The sequence below is a fragment of the Drosophila takahashii genome, chromosome 2R, assembly GCF_030179915.1.
Source record: "Drosophila takahashii strain IR98-3 E-12201 chromosome 2R, DtakHiC1v2, whole genome shotgun sequence".
Classification (NCBI taxonomy): domain Eukaryota; kingdom Metazoa; phylum Arthropoda; class Insecta; order Diptera; family Drosophilidae; genus Drosophila; species Drosophila takahashii.
In genome coordinates this window covers 7734135-7753009 of record NC_091679.1, presented here as the reverse complement: position 1 = coordinate 7753009, position 18875 = coordinate 7734135, and the positions used below count along the sequence as shown (strand labels likewise).

The following is an 18875-nucleotide window of genomic DNA, read 5'->3' as shown; positions in this document are numbered from 1 at the left end:
CATTAAATAGACTTTCTAATATTTTCTCATTCGGCACGCTGCAATAGAAAATGCCTGTGAAGGGAAAAAGGCTGGAATAGTTTGCTAGGGCGGGCCGAATGAGAAAATATTAGAAAGTCTATTTAATGACGAGTGTAATAATTTTTCGTCACAAATGTTGATATCAGAACTTTTGTATGTTGAATGTGCGATCGTCACTAGTTTTTTACCTCGTTAAGAGGTGTTTTTATTTGATAAAAATATACAAGTAAAACCTATTTTTGAAACATATGTCTGCCTAAAATTTTTTAAGGAGCCTTCGGGAAATATTCACCAGAACCGGACAAGTCCATGAGGACAGCGATCTTACATAAATATTAAACAAACAGTCCATATTCATAAATGAATAAAAAATTATCTCCCTTTTTTTTAATCCTATGAGAGGGACTAGTTCGGGTAGAAGCGGACAGACGAACTGACGGACAGACGGACAAGCAAGATAGGGTTGGATATAAAATATATATACTCTATTGAGTCAAAGATTTCTCCTTTACTGCGTTCCAATCTTCTGACTGAAATTATTATACTCTGTAAGATTATAATAAATGCGCCCGATTGCTTGAAACTGAGAGACTAGTTGAAGTTAAAACGGTCAGACAAGCGAACACGGCTAGATCGACTCATTTAGTGATGCTGATCTAGAATATATATATTTTATGTGCTCGGAAACGTGTTCCGACAGAAAGCTATGCAAGGGTATTAGAATAAATAAAATCTAAAATCCTAACTTGTTTTTTGTATTGCTCTACAAGAAGCGAATTTAAATAAAATAGTTAAATAGAATACTTACGAGTTGTTGTTGAGAATTTGAGTCAAGTTGCTTCTCGACATGTATTGTTTTTACGGAATACGCATCTGATAAAAGCACTTCGATATTTAAGTCTTTCAAATCGCTAATCCAAATATCACTAGACGTTTCGAAAATTGATGTAAGATGGTTGGGAAGATTTGTATAGATATCCTTAACAAATCCTAAAAAAAGTTGAATCTAGAAGATATAAATATAAGACGATCAGTGAATATTTTTAAAGCTCTATATTCATGTAAATATTTTATTTTAAATTCTTATAGTAAGCCCTTTCATAGACGTTTTTACTTTACGTGACGTCGTTCAGTCTATTTATTTCGTAAAAAGTCATATAGTAGGGGAAAAGGAGGCTCAAATAGTAAAAGGGACAGAATAGTATGTGACCCCAGCGGCCATACGGCTCGTTTAAATTGCGAGCGTGTTTAATGAAGGTTCCTTAGAACACCAGAGGGCTGCATCAAAAATTTGAGCTTTAAGCGTCATCAGTTCATGAAATTACGAACCAAATTCCGTCAATGTCAAATTTGTGAAAATAGTTTCTGAAAATTTAGAATAGTTTTTCCAAATACCGAAAACCGAAAACTTTGGAGGCAAATAACTTTAATTGGGCAACTGCGAAAGCGAAGACGATAAATAATGCGTGTGGTCGATCTAAATCAATTTCAACGATTAAACGACTATATTTTCACAAAGTTCTTAGAGCCTAGCTTAACGACAGTTGACAAAGACGGGGTGAATTCGCAGAGAGCGAGAGAGAACTTTATTGTGCACCCGCCTTCGTCTTAAACTAACTTACACTAAACTTCAAACTTCAGTTACAAATTCAATAAATCTCTCAACAGTTTCATTGTGTTCGGGACACTTTATTGAACATTGGTCGTTTGCAAGGTTTTTTGAAAAAATTATTTTCTGAAAGCCAATTTTATGCCCAACGCGTTTCTCTTACTAAATATTTTGTTGGTCTTCAATCTTCGTGGTATTAAGCAAAACTTCAAACATTCCTTCTGGGGTGAAACTAGTTGAGGGTACCTTATAATAACACATGGTCTTTAGCAAAATGGCCTAAGTAGCGCTTAAGGGCGGCAAAACAAAAATTTCACAACGCAAAATTATTCAGGAGTAAATGGAATAGTAGAAATGCAAGGAAAAAAATAATAAACTTACAAAGATATGGACCTCCGCGTCAAAGAGCTGTAAGAGCATTTTTAATAACAAAGAAAGGATAAAAAAACACATAAAATCCATTTTAGATGAAAGGATTAGTAATTCGATCTGCCATTTTGACATTCACGCATTAGGTACTGATCGAAAGGTTAGTCTATTAACTTTAAAAAACAACAAAAAATATTTTGTTTTCTTATTGAAAACTAAAAAATAATTTGTTTTGAAAAGTACCAAACAACGACATTTTGAAAAAGCAGTCTGTAGTTGGGACATTTTTAAAAGTCCATAAAACTCACACTAAATGTACTTTAAACTTTTAGAAACTATTTATTTATGTTATTTTAATCAATTTTAGTTCGTTTTAACTTACTTCACGTCCATTTTTAATTAACTTAGATCAAATAGCATTTAAAACTTAAACCCTCGTTGAACGATCACATTTCCCTAACTTTCAAAGAAGTTTACTAAGCAGAAAGCGACCTCTGCTGGGCTGAGGTCTTTTTGTATGCAAAACGGGTGTCTCAGCTTAGGCATAGCGTCATAATTCCGCGGACATAATATCGCGCAGTACATTTGGTCCGCGAACTTATGTCTTTTTTTTTGGCGAAATTATTTCGCTGCTAAACGTCATAAGACCGCGCGAAATTGTGTCGTTTAAAAATTACTTGTGGCGAACTTATGTCACTTTAAAATGACATAAGTCCGCCACAAGTAATTTTTAAACGAACTTATGTCGTTTTTTTCTGGCGAAATTATGTCGCTGCTAAACGTCATAAGACCGCGCGAAATTGTGTCGTTTAAAAATTACTTGTGGCGGACTTATGTCATTTTAAAGTGACATAAGTTCGCCGAGGAATAAACGGCATAGAGTCATATCTCCGCGCGACATATCTCCGCCCTTCTACGAACTCCGCGTTGATCAACGGGGGAGATATGTCGTTTTTAAACGACATATGCACGCTGGACCAAAGGCTCTCATTGGAATCCGGCTTGGATTGTAAACGCCAGAGAAATCGTTCGAAAGATTGTACGCCACTGCACACACTGTTACCAATACAACCCCCGTTTAATGGAACAAATCATGGGATCACTTCCAGTTGATCGCTTTCATTCACACAGCAAGGTGCCATATAAAACAAACATGTCCGTTTTTACATGCATTTCGTCAAAAGCAATCCACATAGAACTCATTTCCGATCTGTCTACTAATAACTTTATTCTTACGCATCTATTGTGACAATGCCACTAATTTCTTCGTTGCACGATCACAGCTCGAAGACTTTAAGCAGAAGCACATTGAATGTGCAGAATGAATTTCAGCAGCATCGTGGGATTTCGGTTTAACTCTGCATTTGGGCAGAGTCCGTACAAGCATTCATTTTGTAGCAGTGTAATTTTTCTACTTTAAAGTGAAAAATGTCAGTTATTAAAGCCTTTATATCTAAATTGTAAGAAATCATTTATCTACATCCAGTTTTTTAAGAAAAAACCACATCGATTTTAAAAGCCTACATTTAAAAAAAACAAGAGAGAACGCTAGAGTCGGGTTTGTGTCCCGACTATCTAATACCCGTCACTTAGCACTCAGGGAGTGTGAGATAGATGGATAAATAAACTTTCTATGATTGCGCATATATAAATAACTTTGCGCTGCGTATGATCTCGACCTATTTCGAGAAGACGTCCAGGAAGACCAGCAGCATTGTATTCCCGCGACGAGATCGGGGTAGGGGTCCGATGAAGTCGGCGCTGACCATGGTGAAGGGTTCCTCTGGGCGACGGGTGAGCATCTTCCCCTCGGGCTTGAGCTGACTCGCTGGCAAGTCTCGCAGCACCTTACGTGTCGGCGAACGTCCCTATGCATTCCAGGCCAGAAATAGCGATGTCCAACTCGTCGGATCGTCTTGCGGATCCCTATGAGCCCCGCCGCGGGGTGGTCGTGGCACTCCTCCAGCACGTGTCGTCGGTGCTCCGTGGAAACGCTTCCATGGGTGATGGATCGCCGAGGTGACGGTACAGCTGTCCGTTCTCTTTGGCGTAGTCCGGAAACTTTTCCGGTTGGACGTCGATTTGTTTGGCTCGGATCCACTTGCATGGTGATACTGCTTCCTGTAGCTGGTGGAGCGTGTCCAGTGGTTGGCGCGACAGTGGATCAGCGACCACGTTCTGGTTATCCTTCCTGTAGTGCACGTCGAATTGGAACTGCTGGAGCTCCAGCGCCAAGCGAGCGATTCGCCCGGTTTCAATGTTATATATTTCAGGGCTAAATGGTCTGTGATAACATCGAACTGATACCCTTGCAGGTAGCACCGGCGTTTCCGAATGGCCCAGTCGAAGGCGAGCCATTCTTTCTCGGTGGCCGAGTAGTTTTCTTCGGATTTCACCAGTCGCCGGCTAGCGTACGCCACCACACGTTCGCCTTCTACGGCTTGCTCCGTCAGGACTGCTCCGAGCCCGTAGTCACTGGCGTCGGTCTGCAACTGGAACTTCCGGGTGAAATCCGGGCATGCCAACACCGGCGCTTCGGTGAGCTTGCTCTTCAGATCTTCGAACGCGAGTTGCTGTGGTTCCTCCCAGAGCCATCGTTTCCCCTTCCGTAGCAACGTGGACATCGGCTGCACTATGGCGGCGAAGTTGGGTACAAATCGTCTATACCATGAAGCGACTCCCAGGCATCGCCGCAGCTCCTTGCAATTGGTGGGGGGTTGTAGCTACTTTATGGCCGCGATCTTGTCCGGATCGGTCTGGATACCGGCCTCACTGATTACATGCAGTATACAGTATACTAGGCTTCGGCGGAAGAACTAGCACTTGGCCCGGTCCAGCATTCCTTAAGGTTTTGCATATGTTCTTCCCGCGTAGCTCCTGTGACGATGATATCCTCTAGGTAGGCAAAAGCGTGAGGCTCTATCTAGGGCCCTTTGAAATGTCGCTAGAGCCGAATGTAATCCAAACGGCATTACTCGCCACTGGAACAATCCTCATCCAGGCACGGTGAATGACGTACAAGCGCGACTTTCCTGCGCCACTGGGATCTGCCAGTAGCCGTTTTTGAGGTCCAGCGTCGAGATATAGCGCGCGTTCCGCAGGCGCTCCACGATGTGGTTGAAGCGCGGAAGCGGGTACGCGTCCGGCACGCTGTGTGCGTTTAACTGCCGGAAATCGACACACATTCGCATTTCCCCAGTCTTCTTCCTCACCTGGAGAATGGGAGCACTATGCGGGCTCCGTGATGGATCGATCCTCCCATCCCGGAGTAGCTCATCGACTTGGTCGCTGATGATCTGCTGCATGGCCGGGTTCTTTGGAAAATACCACTGCTTCAGTGGCTTTTCGTCCTTCATGACTATTTGGTCACCCCGGCCAATCCGTCGAATCGTTTCATCTCCTCCTCGAGGAACGCTAGGTTCCATAGGCTCGCCGGTGAGTGTCTGTGGCTGCTGTTCTTCCAGACATTCGGCGATGGCGGCGAGATTTGCCATATGCTTATCGTGGCATCCGCTAGTGGAGTCAGTCCGGTAACCGCAGGCGGCGGGGGATGGCATAGTTGGACCCGGTCGTCCTGGAGGCCGGGAGGGTGCGGCTGGTAGCGCTCGAGAGAGTTTGGAGACGACAGCGACGATTATGTGGCCGTGGCGGCCCTTGGCGACGATGACGATGGCGACGAGGGTGCATCTCCGGTGGCCCTTTGCGACGATGACGTTAGCGATGAGTATGCATCCTTGGTGGCTCGAGAGTTCGATGATAACACAGCCCGAGAGCCCGATAACTCTGTGGCGTCACTTGACTGCTGGAGTGGGTTCCGTGGGTGTCTACCGATTAAGACACCCGCTCGGGGTGGGTTCGCGGCTGTCGGGTCTGCAGGCAGTGTCTCGGGCGTGGTTATCGTCGTTGCATCTCAAGGGGGCGCCGGAAAGAGTCGCAAGCAAGTGCGACCACATATCAGGGACGCCTGGATGACGGCCAAGAAGTCGATCCCTAGGACAACGTCGTCCAGGATCGTGGGTAACACCAGGAAGGGTAGCTCGGCCTCCTGCTGATCCGGGTTCGCACTGCCCTTTTGTTGGTAGTGGTGGCCAGAGTTTGGACCACTCTCTCGCTCACAAAGCTGTGCCACGCTCCAGTGTCCAGCGTGGCCAGAAATGGTCGTCCGTCGATGCTAATCGTCGCTACTATCCGCCCGTTCTCCAGTCGAAGTGGTGGCTTTACTGGTTTGGAAGTGTGCTGGCTGTCCCCGGCCGCTCCCAATTCGAGCGGGGATGCTGTCCCACATTGGTTTCGCTTGTATGGGAGCCGCGGCCAAAAATACTTCTAGTTGATATATCGTTACGAAATGTTTCCCAAAATTCTATAAAAATATTTTAATTATAGCAACAAAAAATTGGATATATCGCCCGACTATGTCCTATAGCTTCCATACAAAATATCGGACCAAATTTGAAACACGTAGCTATTTTCAGTTTAAAATTTTTTTTTATTAAAGTATTATTGCATTTAAATCATATTTAAGCGGATAAGAAACCATGCCTTCGGGTTCTTGTCCGTCCACAAATATTAATCCGTTAGTTTTGATTATTACCTGTAAATTACTTGAAAAATAAAAAAACCCAATAATAATAATAAACAAAAAATCCAATAATAGCAAAAGAAAACAAAAATTACAATTTGAACCTAATAACACGAAACACGAATGAAGAACACTGTTTGCGCACTTTGCGCTTTTATAATGAACTTTGTTGAATAGTGTAAGGCGGGAGCGGGAGCGTAATAAAGCTTTAATCGCGCTCGCGAATTCGCCCCGTCTCTCGCCCTTTTCGTTAAGTTAGGCTTAAGCGTTTATATATTGAAATTAAAGAGTTAGTTGTCATATGAATCTCATTGCGCAAACTCCCTTTCGTCGTCGCTAAAATAAAATATCAAATTTCCCTGCAATCACAAGTTTTCGCGTTGTAATACAAAATAGTATTAAATTTTTCATGGTGACCCCGACGTGATGTGTGTTTTGCAACTCAGCAGAACATCAAGTAGGAAGTTGCACTGCTTTTGCTGCCCTAACAGTTCAGCAAAGATTCGATTTTGCAAAAAAGGCTCCTTTATGCATTAACTGCCTCCGAAAGGGCCACACGGTAAAAAGGTGCAAATCGAAAAGATGCAGGGTGTGTAAGTCCTCACACCACACATTGCTGCACATTTACTCGCCATCAAATCTCGCGTTGCCAGCTCCTCCTCAGCCCACGCTCTTGCAGAATACTCCATCCACTTCGCATGTTATGCATGCGACTGCATCGGATAAAGTTATTCTTGCCACAGCCATCGTGAGCGTCCAAACAAAAAGTGGCGAATTAGTTTTGGCTCGAGCGTTGCTCGATTCTGGTTCACAAGTAAATTTTGTGACCGATGAGCTCGCTCAGAGACTTCAGATTAAGAGAGAGGACGTGTGTTTGAGCTTGCGGGGCATTGGTGGAACTAATGCTCAAGCAACCAAGAAAATTCACACGATAGTTAAGTCGCGAGTGGGTAGCAGTCAATTGTCGTCCGAATTTTATATACTACGTGATTACAATTGATTACAATTGACTACAATTTTTGGCTTACACGCTTCTTCGGCAACCATATGCTGATAGCGCTTGTTCAGGGCCGACTCACACTCGCTCCAAAGAGGAAGCGAAGTATAATCTAGCGCTATACGATTCTCTTTTGTCCATTGGGGATGACAAACGTATTACGAATGCCATCCTCATCCATCTAGTAATGGGCAAAGTCGATGCAGGAACTAAAAGAAAATGGGAAGAATCGCTAGATTATACTTCGCTTCCTCTTTGGAGCGAGTGTGAGTCGGCCCTGAACAAGCGCTATCAGCATATGGTTGCCGAAGAAGCGTGTAAGCCAAAAATTGTTCAGCAGAGCCAGGCTTATCCTAAGAAGAATGGAAATAGGAGTTTTTCGTTTGTTGCTGCCATAGACGACCCCGAAGTATGTGTGTTTTGCAACTCAGCAGAACATCAAGTAGGAAGTTGCACTGCTTTTGCTGCCCTAACAGTTCAGCAAAGATTCGATTTTGCAAAAAAGGCTCCTTTATGCATTAACTGCCTCCGAAAGGGCCACACGGTAAAAAGGTGCAAATCGAAAAGATGCAGGGTGTGTAAGTCCTCACACCACACATTGCTGCACATTTACTCGCCATCAAATCTCGCGTTGCCAGCTCCTCCTCAGCCCACGCTCTTGCAGAATACTCCATCCACTTCGCATGTTATGCATGCGACTGCATCGGATAAAGTTATTCTTGCCACAGCCATCGTGAGCGTCCAAACAAAAAGTGGCGAATTAGTTTTGGCTCGAGCGTTGCTCGATTCTGGTTCACAAGTAAATTTTGTGACCGATGAGCTCGCTCAGAGACTTCAGATTAAGAGAGAGGACGTGTGTTTGAGCTTGCGGGGCATTGGTGGAACTAATGCTCAAGCAACCAAGAAAATTCACACGATAGTTAAGTCGCGAGTGGGTAGCAGTCAATTGTCGTCCGAATTTTATATACTAAAAAATATTTCTGGTTATCATCCGGATCAAACGGTGAACACCAGCGGCTGGAGGGTGCCTGAAAATATTCAATTGGCAGATCCATTCTTCTTCAAGCCCCAAAAAATAGATATGCTTATAGGCGCAGACTCGTTCTTTGAACTATTGTCAGTCGGCCAGATAAAGCAAGGGCCTGAGTTCCCCATTTTGCAAAAAACAGTTCTCGGCTGGATAGTGTCAGGGAGATGTGCCTCAGAAAAAATAAGAAATACGGAAAAGTTGGTACATCTCAGCTGCCAGGAAGAAGTGTTGGAGTCAATCGACACAACCCTGCAGAAATTTTGGTCTGTGGAGGACTTGCCGCCCAAGGCCAAGGTCCATACTCCTGAGCAGCAACTTTGTGAGCAACACTTTGAGAAAAACACTCAAAGATTGTCGTCCGGGAGATTTTCGGTTCGTCTGCCGTTCAAATCTGACCCAAACACTCTTGGTTCATCATATGAAGTTGCGAAACGTAGATTTTTGTCGCTTGAAAGAAGATTATCCAAAGATCCTTCTTTAAAAAAGATGTATCTGGAATTCATGGAAGAATATGAAGCGATGGGCCATATGTCTTCTACGAACAATAAAATCCCAGACAGTCCGCACTATTTCATTCCGCACCAATGCGTGCTGCGACCTCAAAGCACCTCGACAAAGTTGAGAGTGGTATTCGACGCCTCGAGCCGTACATCGACGCAGGTCGCGTTGAATGACATCTTGATGGTTGGCCCCACCATTCAAGAGGAGCTGTATTCGACCCTGCTTCGGTTCAGACTGCACAAGTTTGCGCTTGCAGCAGACGTAAAAAAGATGTATCGTCAAGTAATGGTTGACGAAGCTGACCGAAACTTTCAGCTCATAGTGTGGAGACGAGATCCATCTGAGTCTCTAAAAATCTTCAAGCTGAACACCGTGACTTATGGTACTTCGCCAGCCCCCTATCTAGCGATTCGGTGTTTAAATCGGCTTGGAGAGATCGCGCAGGATTCGTGTCCAAAAGCCGCCAAGGTCATTCAGAATGACTTTTATGTTGACGATTTGTTGACTGGCGCCAGAAGCGTTGAGGACCTGCTAAGCCTTCGAGACGAAGTTTCTCAGGTATTGCAAGAGGCAGGATTTGAATTGGCAAAGTGGTTTTCTAACTGCCCAGAGTTATCCGCATCTGAAAGCGCTGTCATGCCGCTAACGGCAGACTCAGACGTAACTAAGACCCTTGGCGTGGTTTGGCTGCCGGGTAAAGATTACTTTCAATTTCGGTTGGATGACTCTTTCCTGGATCTTCGTGCGACAAAACGAAACATACTGTCGGTGACTGCCCGACTTTTCGATCCGCTTGGCCTGTTGTGCCCTCTAGTGACTAGGGCAAAAATGTTGTTGCAGGAACTGTGGCTTCGAAAGTTAGACTGGGACGAGTCGCTGCCGATGCAACTGCAGACATCTTGGGAAGCTTTTAAGGGAACGCTGTTGCAACTGCCCAAGATCGAGGTATCGCGATTCGTTCATACAGACGCCAAAGTCCCGGCAGAAATACATGGTTTCGCTGACGCTTCCATGCGAGCATATGGAGCGTGCATCTACGTTCGCACTAGTACCGCTGAAGGTTTAAAAGTATCTTTATTGACAGCAAAATCCAAAGTAGCTCCCCTCAAGACGAAAACTTTGCCCCGCCTTGAGTTGTGCGCAGCTCACCTTCTTGCGGATCTTTATAATCGTGTAAGACCATTGCTTAATTTTCCGATCACAAAGGTGTTCCTATGGACGGACTCGGAGATCACTCTGCATTGGATTAAAACGCATCCGTCGTCGTTGTCGGTTTTCGTCTCAAACCGAGTTGCAGAGATCCAAGAGTGGTCGGAAAAAGCAATTTGGCGACATGTCCCCACGAAAGTAAACCCAGCGGACATCGTGTCACGGGGATGTGACGTTGAGGAACTCACAGCTTCCATTTGGTTCGCTGGGCCGTCGTTTTTGCTCGAAGCAGAAAAAGATTGGCCTGTGAATCGACACTTCGAAGTACCTGCTGATGTCGTGTCGATGGAATTACGCAAAGCAGCTTTGGCGCTTGTGGTTATCCCTGAGCCTAATTGTGTGCTTCAGAAAATAGAATCCTTTTCGTGGCACATAAGGCTTTTAAGGGTTTTCGTGTGGGTCTTTCGGTTTATTCAAAGATGCAAAAAAGTGTCGCAGCCTTTTGAAAAAAGTATTACTCCAAGAGAACTGAATTTTGCGTTCGAGAAAATAGTGGAAGTGATCCAATCACACGAGTTCAGTGACGACATAGGCAAAATTCGGAAAAATAAACCGGTAGCAACGAATATTCAAAAACTAAGCCCTTTTCTTCAGGAGAAAAAACTAGATTGGTTGCGTCCAAAGCGGTCCACTTAGAGTTAGTGTCCGACCTCACCACTGATGCGTTTTTGTTGGCATTCCAAAGGTTCGTGAGTCGACGCGGGATTCCGGAGAAGGTGTGGTGCGACAACGCGACGAACTTCGTCGGAGCCGATCGCCACATGAGAGAGTTCCGGGCCCGTCTGGAGGAGCAGGGGGGCGGTATCGAAACATTCGCATCAAGAAGAGGATGCGAGTTTGTGTTCATACCGCCCAGAGCACCTCACTTCGGCGGACTTTGGGAGGCAGGTGTGAAGTCTGCAAAGCACCTGTTCCTTCGGACGGTCGGCGAAGACATCCTGACCGCGGAGGAGCTCGGAACTCTCCTCACCAGCGTGGAGGCCGTGCTCAACTCCAGGCCCCTCGGAGCGATCAGCACAGATCCCAACGACGGCGAAGCACTAAGCTCAGGCCATCTCCTGATCGGCGGGCCCCTACTAGCTCCACCCTCAGCAGCGCTCCCGGACCAAGTCAGCCCAACCTGCTTGCGACGATGGCGCAGTGTCTCGTCTCTCAGGCACAGGTTTTGGCAGCGATGGTCCCGGGAGTACGTCTCGAGCCTCCAGGCGAAAAACAAGTGGCACCAGGAGGTTCCAAACGTCGCCGTGGGAGCTCTCGTCGTCGTCGCCGAGGACAATCTTCCGCCGCAGCAGTGGATGATCGGTCGGATCGTGGCGGTGCACGTCGGCGCTGACGGCAAGGTCCGAGTGGCGGACGTGAAAACGAAGGATACGACGTATCGGCGAGCGGTCCATAGGCTGGCGGTGCTGCCTGTGGCGTGCTGAAGACGGTGGTCCTTCAGAGGGGGCGGTGTTTGCGCACTTTGCGCTTTTATAATGAACTTTGTTGAATAGTGTAAGGCGGGAGCGGGAGCGTAATAAAGCTTTAATCGCGCTCGCGAATTCGCCCCGTCTCTCGCCCCTTTCGTTAAGTTAGGCTTAAGCGTTTATATATTGAAATTAAAGAGTTAGTTGTCATATGAATCTCATTGCGCAAACTCCCTTTCGTCGTCGCTAAAATAAAATATCAAATTTCCCTGCAATCACAAGTTTTCGCGTTGTAATACAAAATAGTATTAAATTTTTCAAACACAATAAACAGCTGATTTGACCTTAAAGACAAAAATAGAGGCTGTTAGTAGATTGTTGATTATGGACACATCTGCAAGTATATGCAGCTAGCTTTAACTTTTTTTATACCTTAAGGTATTAACAATTACACTGAATAAAAAATGAATCGGGGAATCTTGGGGGAACACAGTTAAAACTTTAAGTAAACATAAAAAGACGAATACAACAGCTGCTAAAAACATTAGAAAGTAAAGAATTAATTTCATAATAAGGACAACACAAGTTAGCTTTTATTAATATTGGAACTTAAAAAGAATACCTTTAACTTCAAAATCCATATCACAGAATATTAATTTAAGAAATACACGCTTTTAAAGTTTTAAAGTTAGTGATGCGCGCAGTTTTGCTTTGCAACTAAACACGTGCTCACGACTTTAGGTCTATTTTTAGAAAGTACCGAAAATTTTCCGGAAAAATCTGGTATGCCACGAAAAAGCTTGAGCATTTTAGAGAAAATTTGCATAATCTTTGCCAATTTTGGGTTCTATCAATTTTTTGAATTTTGGCCTATGGGGGAAACCACTGTGTGTCCGTTTCCCGACTGCCGACAACAGTTCACTGTCCGCACGCCTCCTCCGCTCGTCCCTGTTCGGGCGCCAGACTGTAAAGATGTTTCTACGGCTGGGATGGAGCTCAGTCTCCCACGGTTCCTTTACAATCGAATTTGTAAATAAGCGGTGACGAGGAGAGGCGGGCAACGTGGACGCAGTCGCCGATCAGCCGCGATGCGCGCGGCGGGCCTTTTTGGCGGGTCTGAGCAGGCATTTGGGACTCGGATTTGGCCAGACGCGAACGAGTGAAAGCCGTCACGTGCGTGCCGGAGGAGGCACAGTGGGCACAACTCCCGTTGCCTGGGGGCTGTTTCACGCCAACGCATAGGAATCGTCTCTAAACATGGACAGAAGTCAGCGCTCCCCTTTCTGGGACAGGCTCCCACTGTTCGGGATGGGTGTGCGTCGGTCGAAACCGAGATGGAAAGCTATGCAAGCGGAAAGAAAACCCGTACTTGCACGCCTTCACGTCTGTGCACGTGGTTGCCACCAAAGTTTAGTTGCGCGGAGGAACGTTCTCAAAAACGCAACCGGCTTGGCTTGGGCCACAGTTTGGCACACGCGGGTCGGGTTTGGGTTACTTGGGGCTTGGGTCAGGGAAGAAATAAATCCAACTCGGTGTGTGTTCGCTGTTCTTATTATCCGTGTTTTGTTTTATTTCTCTTGGTTATCTTTTGTGCTTTTCTTCCTCTTTTTTAAATATATTTTCCCTAGCCGCACTATTTTCTTTCCCTGTCTCTCCCTATCTCTCTCGCACTTTACTCACTAGGGTCCTTCGTCCTGATCCTTGATGTCCTGCGTGTCCTTGGTGTCCTTGCGTGGTTTTCCTCTGCTTCGATGTTTTGTCTTTAACTGGTGGCGAATGAAAGAGACCGGGACTGGCAGCAGCCGGGCTTAAATAGGCGCTCGCTCCTCAACACTGGAAACGTGCGTAGATCGCCTAATTTGATCGTTGTAGACCGCCTAATCCGATCGTGTGTAGAGCGCCTGATCAGCTGAGATGTTTGAACTACTGGCTAACGGCCGATTAACATACTAAGTAGTGCCTGTTTGAACTACTGGCTAACGGCCGATTAAAATACTAAATAACGCCTGTTTGAACTACTGGCTAACGGCCGAAGTTTTGAACTTAACGGCTTTTTTGGCTTCTTGCCTGCCTCCGTGGCTTATCCTAACCTTATACTAGTTCTTTTCTTATTATCTACCAATACGTGTATATCTTAAATCTACTCGCTGGATGTGGGGCAGCTTTTTCGGCGCCTCACATGTGTTGTGACTGTTCTATTTTTATTTTCCATTTGCATGGTCACACTTTTAGGGTTATAATATATATCCCCAGTTATTAAATTCAACACATTTATATATATTTATTAATAGCCATATTTAGATTTATGGTTTGATTTAGTCTCTTGTCAGGATCACTGCTGGCTTTCAACTAAACTCGCTCTCAGCTCACGACACGCACCAACCCCCGACTCTCTAAGAGAGTGAGTATGGTGAGATCACAAGAGAGAGAGCAAGCCCAGTGAGAGCAAGCTCTACAACAACAACAATGTATTCTAAGAATATACAAGAATGTTCTAAAAGGAATACCGTAACTTATACATACTACTACTATGTAGCCGTCCTGCTACAATTCGGCCGTCCTGACATTTCAAGATCCCCTGATCTTGGTTTAATTTACAATTGATTTCATCTAACATTATCTTACATACTATCAGTCTTTACATTTACAATTCTTTGCATATATTTACAGCTATTTTCGTTTACCAATCCAAAGCTTAATATTTTGACCACTCCAGACTCCTTGATAAGAGCAACGCGACAATTGAAAACCTTTCACATCTTTTATTACATACCTATCATTTCTCAAAACTTTATCTATCACATAACGACCTTTGTGTTTGGGTATTAGCTTCCTTGCGACTCCTACTGCATTATCAAAATTTTTCACCATAATATAATCTCCAACTTTGTATTCTAAACTATCTTTTCTTTTCTCATTATATCTTCTTTCGTTGTCATTTTGTAATTTTATTTGCGATTCCATTCCATTTTTCCTAATTTTGTCTAAATCTCTAACATCTCTAACATCACTAACATTATCTAATTCTTCTAACTTTTGCCTCAATTCATCAATAACTTTTCATTTCTGTTCGATTCCAAACAACATTTTATCAATTTTTTCCATTATCAACCGGTCCGTAATGATCGATATGTATAATTTCGAATGGCACATTTCCTTTTGGTATGCTGTGCAAAACTCCTTCCCTTTTTCCTGACCTCGGCGAATATGCCACACATCTCAAACAATTGTCAATATGCCTAACCACTTTTTCTTTCATATTTGGAAACCAATACGTCCTAACAAAAGCATCCATAACCTTATCTCGTCCAAAATGACCTAATTCATTGTGATATTTGTATAATATCTTGCCCTCCATTTCTCCTGTCACACAGAATATCAATTTCCCATCATTTGATTTTCTATAAATAACTCCATTCCTCATCTCAAACATTTTATCTTCCTCTTTTTCTAACTTCTTTCTAACATCTTTTAACTTCTCATCTTTCGCTTGATAAATAAATAAATTGTCTTCAAAACTATTTATTTCTACTACCAGTATATTCGTATTCCTACTTAACGCGTCTACGTGTTGCATAAGTCTTCCCGATTTATGAACTAACTCAAAGTCATACTCAAGCAATTCTAATGCCCATCGTGCAATGCGAGGGTTTAACTATTTAATGTTAACGTCAGTGAGTTACAATCATTAACTATTTTAAATCGTCTACCCTGCACATAAATTCTAAATCTTCGTAGAGCATAAATGATAGCTAACTTTTCAAGTTCAAAACTGTGATACTTTGCCTCGTCTTTTGTTGTGGCCTTTGAAAAATAAAAAATGGGGTGCAACTTTTTATCCTCTTTCCTTTGTAGTAAAACCGCTCCAAAACCTTGTGCGCTTGCATCTGTATGCAATTCTATCTCGTCTTTGTAATAATATAATCCTAGCACTGGCGCTTCAACTAACATTTTCTTAAGCATCTCAAAAACATTGTAGTTCCCTTTCTTCAAATGCAAACTTTTTATCTTTCTTTAACAGGTCATATAATGGCTTTGCGATCATCGAAAAATTCTTAATGAATCTCCTAAAATACGAACATAAACCTAAAAAGCTTCTAACACCATGTACTTTATCTGGAACAGGGAAATTTCTAACAGCTTCTATTCCTTTGTCATTAGCTTGTATTCCTTTGCTGGTTACTAAAAATCCTAAATATTGTACACTTGCTTGTAAGAACTCACATTTTTCCATTCTCAATTCTAGTTTGTTTCTTGCTAAACGATCAAAAACTTCCCTAAGAACATTTAAATGTTCCTGTATCTCTTTACTGGCGATCATAATATCGTCCATATATATTATTACCTTACCATCCCTAATCATGTCTGCAAAAATTGTATTAATAAATCGCTAAAACACCGCAGGAGCATTTTTTAGCCCCATTGGCATCCGCATAAATTCAAATTGTGCTAATGGCGTCATAAATGAAGTATATTTTATTGAGTCATTGTCCACGAACACAAGAAAGTAGCCATGTTTTAAATCTTATTTCGAAAATATTGTTTTATTTACCAAAGTGTTTAACAAATCGTCTATTAAAGGTAATGGATAATATATCTTTAACCATTGTCTTATTAAGTTTTCGATAATCCACACATAGTCGTAAGTCGCCTGTTTTCTTTTTTACTAACACTATTGGAGATGCATACTCCGTTTGACTTGGTCTTATAATGCCCTCATTTTAGTATTCATCTAGTATAACCTGTAATTTTTCTTTTACTGTATAAGCTAAACGTCTGTGCAAACAACTGAAAGGTTTAGAATACTCTAATCTTAATTTAATTTCACATTTAACTTCGGGTTCCTTTGGTCTTTGTTTATTTACATAACAACTTTCTACCATTCCACTATGGGGCATTTGACCACTTTTGTTTGCCGAAATTACTATGGACGGCAGTCCATGTAGTGACGAAGCGCACCAGGAGAGTGTGCGAAGGCGACTACTATATATACACGAAGAAATGAAAATCTACTGTGATGGTCCGATCATAATGAATAATACACCTATCGAAAGGTATTGCGAAAACTAACAGGATTGCATACCAAGACTTTAAGAAAATCAATTGGCTTGGGAGAGAGAGAGCGGTGAAAGTGAAAAAGTGAAAATTTCGAAATTTGGAGCTGTTGGGGCCGGTGGGGATAAATGCCCCCTCGCAATGTTTTAGTTGTATTCCTTTTGAAAATATCCGACCCTCCGTTCAAAAGTTATAGCCAAAATAAGATTTTCTTCTTCTTCCCAAAATGAAAATTTAATTCTGTTTGTCAGTTTGTCCACGTGTCCACTTGTCCACTTGTCCACTTGTCCAAAATATGTTTTTTAAGTTCTGAAAATTTGATATGACGTTCATCACATCGATATAAAAAACTTTTGTTCTACCACTTTTGGAAAAACTAGCTAGTTTAGCGGGAAAACAGCTATAAATAGCTAAAATTCGGAAAGCCGTAACTTCTATACTACTAAAGCTACAGACTTGTGCTGCATCTCGTTTGAAAGGTATTTTTAAATGCTATAAACGCCTTCTATATGCAATTTGTGTAAATGTAATAGTTAAAAAGATATGAACAAAAGAAAATTTGTTTAAACTTTTTTTTTAGCTTTTTCTTAATTTTCTCAAAAACGGCTCTAACGATTTTCCTTACAACTTTAAACTGTATAGCCCTTGAGATTCCTTAAATTTTGGTATATATCATGTTTATGTAAAAAATCGCGTTTAAAAGTTATTCAGAAACGAAAATAGCCACTTTTGCCAGCTCAGAACAACTAACGCTCCCTGAGTATTGAATTTTGTGGGAGGGTATCCGAACTGTATTTTAGGGTCACGGAATCAGTAAATTTGCACTTAAGAGTTCCATATAGGAATCTTTTGTTCTACGACTTTTGGAAAAAGCCGCTACTTTAGCGGGAAAAAGCTAAAAATAGCTAAATTTCGTTAGTTTGTAAGTTCTACACTACTAAAGGTACAGACATGTGCTATACCTCGTTTAAAAGGTATTTTGAAATACTTCAACGCCTTTTTAACTTAATTTGTTAAAATACAATAGTTTAAAAATTATGATTGACCAATTAAAATTTAAATGTATATATTAGCTCCTATGAGAGCAAATGTAAACAAACAAAAACTTCTGATATCAAATAAAAACACCTCTTAACGAGGTAAAAAAACTAGTGACGACCGCACCTTCAACATACAAAAGTTCTGATATCAACATTTGTGACAAAAAATTATTACACTCGTCATTAAATAGACTTTCTAATCTTTTCTTATTCGTCACGCTGCAATAGAAAATGCCTGTAAAGGGAAAAAGGCTGGAATAGTTTGCTAGGGCGGGCCGAATGAGTAAAGATTAGAAAGTCTATTTAATGACGAGTGTAATAATTTTTCGTCACAAATGTTGATATCAGAACTTTTGTATGTTGAAGGTGCCACTAGTTTTTTACCTCGTTAAGAGGTGTTTTTATTTGATTAATAACTCGGTCATTTCAAAAGATATTGACTTGAAACTTTACCAGTCGCCATTTCTTATCCCTACACATATTATATATGAGAATCATCCGGATCGGAAAACTATATCATATAGCTGTAATAGAAACGATCAAATTAACTTTGCTGTTTTTGGAGATAAATGCACATAACTTTAGAAATAGCAATTTTGTAAGTTTTTAAAAAAATATTAACAGTTTCGTAAAAATCGGACGACTATATCCTAAAGTTCTTAAAAAATTGGGCAAAGGAAAGAATTTACTTTACATTTTTACGACTTTTTGTTCAAGTTGTATCGGAACTTTCGTTTTAAAGCCGCTAAAGTCCACTTAAGTTAGTCGATTACAAAGCTAAGTATTTCTACTATCTTTTGATAATAATTTAAAGCAGTGGTCGGCAACGCCCTATTAAGTGAGCATAGGGTTTTGTTCTGCCGGCGCGCTGCTCGCACACGTATAACGTAGAACAGCGGTCTGCACACACACATCGATGAGCTGCCCAGTGCAAATTACTCACACAAATATAAAACATAATGTCAATGTATGTGTGTGCCGACCGCTGATTTAAAGTCACGAAAGTCCTTACTTCCTTAGCCACCAGTGCAAACGATAGGAGTGTGTAAAATTTAAGGT

The 18875-nt window shown here is 42.3% G+C and overlaps 1 protein-coding gene across 13 annotated transcripts in view; it reads right to left on the bottom strand.

Moving 5' to 3' along the window:
- The window catches only part of Nipped-A (Transcription-associated protein Nipped-A), a 520496-nt gene that overhangs the window by 437152 nt on the left and 64469 nt on the right, over nucleotides 1-18875 (bottom strand). For 12 of the 13 annotated variants that reach the window (XR_011418193.1, XM_070213836.1, XM_070213837.1 and 9 more), the window contains one exon: nucleotides 830-1027. Coding sequence is in view for 12 of the 13 variants with exons in the window: in XM_070213836.1 (XP_070069937.1) it covers nucleotides 830-1027 (198 nt within the window). In the remaining variant the exon portion in view is untranslated. Of the gene's footprint in view, nucleotides 1-829; nucleotides 1028-18875 lie in introns of those variants that run through there. The other variant, XM_070213833.1, reaches the window with a different exon arrangement.